Source organism: Penaeus monodon, unplaced genomic scaffold, assembly GCF_015228065.2.
Source record: "Penaeus monodon isolate SGIC_2016 unplaced genomic scaffold, NSTDA_Pmon_1 PmonScaffold_3572, whole genome shotgun sequence".
Classification (NCBI taxonomy): Eukaryota; Metazoa; Arthropoda; class Malacostraca; order Decapoda; family Penaeidae; genus Penaeus; species Penaeus monodon.
In genome coordinates this window covers 1-2645 of record NW_023658310.1, presented here as the reverse complement: position 1 = coordinate 2645, position 2645 = coordinate 1, and the positions used below count along the sequence as shown (strand labels likewise).

At 45.7% G+C, this 2645-nt stretch overlaps 1 protein-coding gene across 1 annotated transcript; it reads left to right on the top strand.

Annotated features, from left to right (window-relative positions):
- The first annotated feature begins 476 nt into the window (after nucleotides 1-476).
- Nucleotides 477-1622, top strand: LOC119570690 (titin-like). Its single transcript, XM_037918332.1, has 2 exons — nucleotides 477-604; nucleotides 783-1622. The coding sequence occupies exon 2, from the start codon at nucleotides 809-811 to the stop codon at nucleotides 1373-1375; it is 567 nt and encodes a 188-aa protein (XP_037774260.1). The 5' UTR covers nucleotides 477-604; nucleotides 783-808; the 3' UTR covers nucleotides 1376-1622.
- The last annotated feature ends 1023 nt before the right edge of the window (nucleotides 1623-2645 follow it).

Sequence of the window (2645 nt, the reverse complement as noted above, 5' to 3'; positions counted from 1 at the left end):
TCCCGACTCCTCTGCAGATTCGCCTTCTCATAACGGAGAGACTCACACCCGTCAGCTTCCAGACGTGCGGGCGTCCGATCACGAGGCCATCATCTCCCCTTTGAACGGTTGCACCAACTACACATCGACGTCTTTGCCGTTAGTTCAGCCGGTATTGCCGGGCCCTTTGTTAGGAACTATGCCGCACCGCTGAACAGGTACAGATCCCATGCTTAATAGAAAAGGCCAAATAATTTCATTATTTTTAGTTTAATATAGAGAAATATCTCTTTTGGTATCCTGTAATTATAGAGGTCTAAATACAACATGTTTCTTAACAGAGCCTCTTGCCCCGCCTTCCGTGATCGTCGGGCTCACGGACCGGACTCGATCGACGTGATTTGGGGTTCGAATCCTGACGAGAGGTGTTTCGGGTTCCATCACCATCTGTTGGCACGACAATGACCATGTTGAAATCTGCGAGAACATTCCTGATGGCGGCGGAAACAACTTCACCATCACAGACCTGTTGCCGTGCAGCAGTTACGACGTGATTGTCTCCGTCGTGACTCCTGGAGGTATCATCGGCCAACCCGCTGGCACGCCACTCACACCGAGGACGTCCGTAAGTGCCTCTTTTCGGCCTCTGTTGGGTTTAGAACAATGCAAATCATCTTTACTCACATTCTATGCTGAGAGATTTCCTAACGTATCGTGTTGGTCTGATCCAATGTCAGATCATATTTATTCTGTTTTCGTATTGAGAAGAGATTTCCTCACTCGCCTCCTCCTTTTGCCTGCAGCGCCCGGCCCCGTCAAATTCCTGCGCATGAAAGAAGTGACGTCCCACGAGATGACCATCAGCTACGAAGCCCCGACAACCCACCCTCAATGCGTTCACGAGTACGATATCGAGATTATCAACCAGGACGACTACTTCAGCAAACACAGCCACGTCGTGCCGTATATGGACGGCACGTTCACGGACCTCGAGGCTTGCGCCGACTACCTCGTCAACGTCAGAGCTGTAACAAGAACCGGGCTCTTCTCGGAGTGGCGCTCGATCACCACCACGACCGGGGGCGACGTGCCGAGCGTCCCCAGATCCTTTGCGGTGGAAGGCTTCAGTATGACCTCCGTCACACTTAACTGGTGGCAGCCTGACACCAACAAACTCTGCGTCACGAAATACCGTCTTGAGTGGACCGATGGGACAATCTCCAACTCCACCGAGATCAGCCCTTCCCCTGGCCAGGCCCTGCCCTTCGAAAACCAGTTTATCGCCACAGGACTCGTCGCCTGCACCGACTATACGTTCACCGTGTACGCCATTTCCGACGTAGGAGGGACCAGCAACCCCGCCACCGTCACCCAGAAAACGGAATGCGCCCGTTAGCTGGAATCCACTTACTTCTTCGCCAAAGGGAAGAACTATAGTGGACATTTTAAGGGTTCTGAATTATATATATTTATGCTTAAGATCCATACGTTTGATTCGGTCATATTAAAAAAAATAAAAGAATAAGAGCAACTAGGTAAATAATGAGAGATTGGCATTTACTAATTATTTGTGTATCTAATATTATTGATACATATACTCATGTATTACTCACATACTCATATATATATATATATATATATATATATATATATATATATATATATATATATATATGTACTCACACCATATTCCTATACAATAAGAATGTTATGATAATATATTTGTTTCTTAATGTACCACAACAATTATTAACCTCGTCACTCTATAGATAATGAGAAAAATTAATATTAAGAAACGTATCAACACATTACGTGATTCGCATTCGTTCATTAACACACACTTATACACAATTATTTGATGCCGTCAACACAGGTCAGCAACGGCGGTCCTTTTCCCTTCAACTGGTACCTAAAACTCGATGGCTAGAGCTGTGGCACTGGGGCTCTGCGATGCCCTTTTCTCCCGGGGCCCAAAGCCATCCATAGAGTAATTAATATTACTTGGCTAATCCACACACGCACACACACACACACACACACACACATACACACACAAGCACGCACGCACGCCGCACGCAACACCAACACACCAACACAACACACACACACAAAGCACGCACACCACACGCCACCACACACCCACACATACACACACACACGTACCACGCACACACACACACACACAACACACACACACTCTCTCTCCTACTCTCCCCATCACCTCATCTCTCATCTCCATCTCTCGAGCACTCTCTCTCTCATCCCTCCCTCCCTCTCTCTCCTCTCTACTCCTCTAACCCGCAGCTTATATATGTGATGTTGCTGACAATATGATGCCAATTTTATTCTATTTATTCTGTTGTTATATTCTACATGACTTTTATAATCTTTTATTGTTCACATACATATATTGCCATACACCACAATACTATAAGTTATGTCATTGCTTTGCCTGTTTATTCGTCTCTTGTTGCCACACTAGACATTCAATGTTGTATTGTCTATCCCTTCCACAAGACTATGCATTGTTGTAACACTACTTTCATCACCAATGATTGTTATATGTCCATCTATGCCCATCTTTAGACCACTGTAAGGGGCAAACCCCTGCGGGGGCCGGAAAACACCTGTTCCCCCTTAATTTTTATAAAAAATTAAAAAAAACC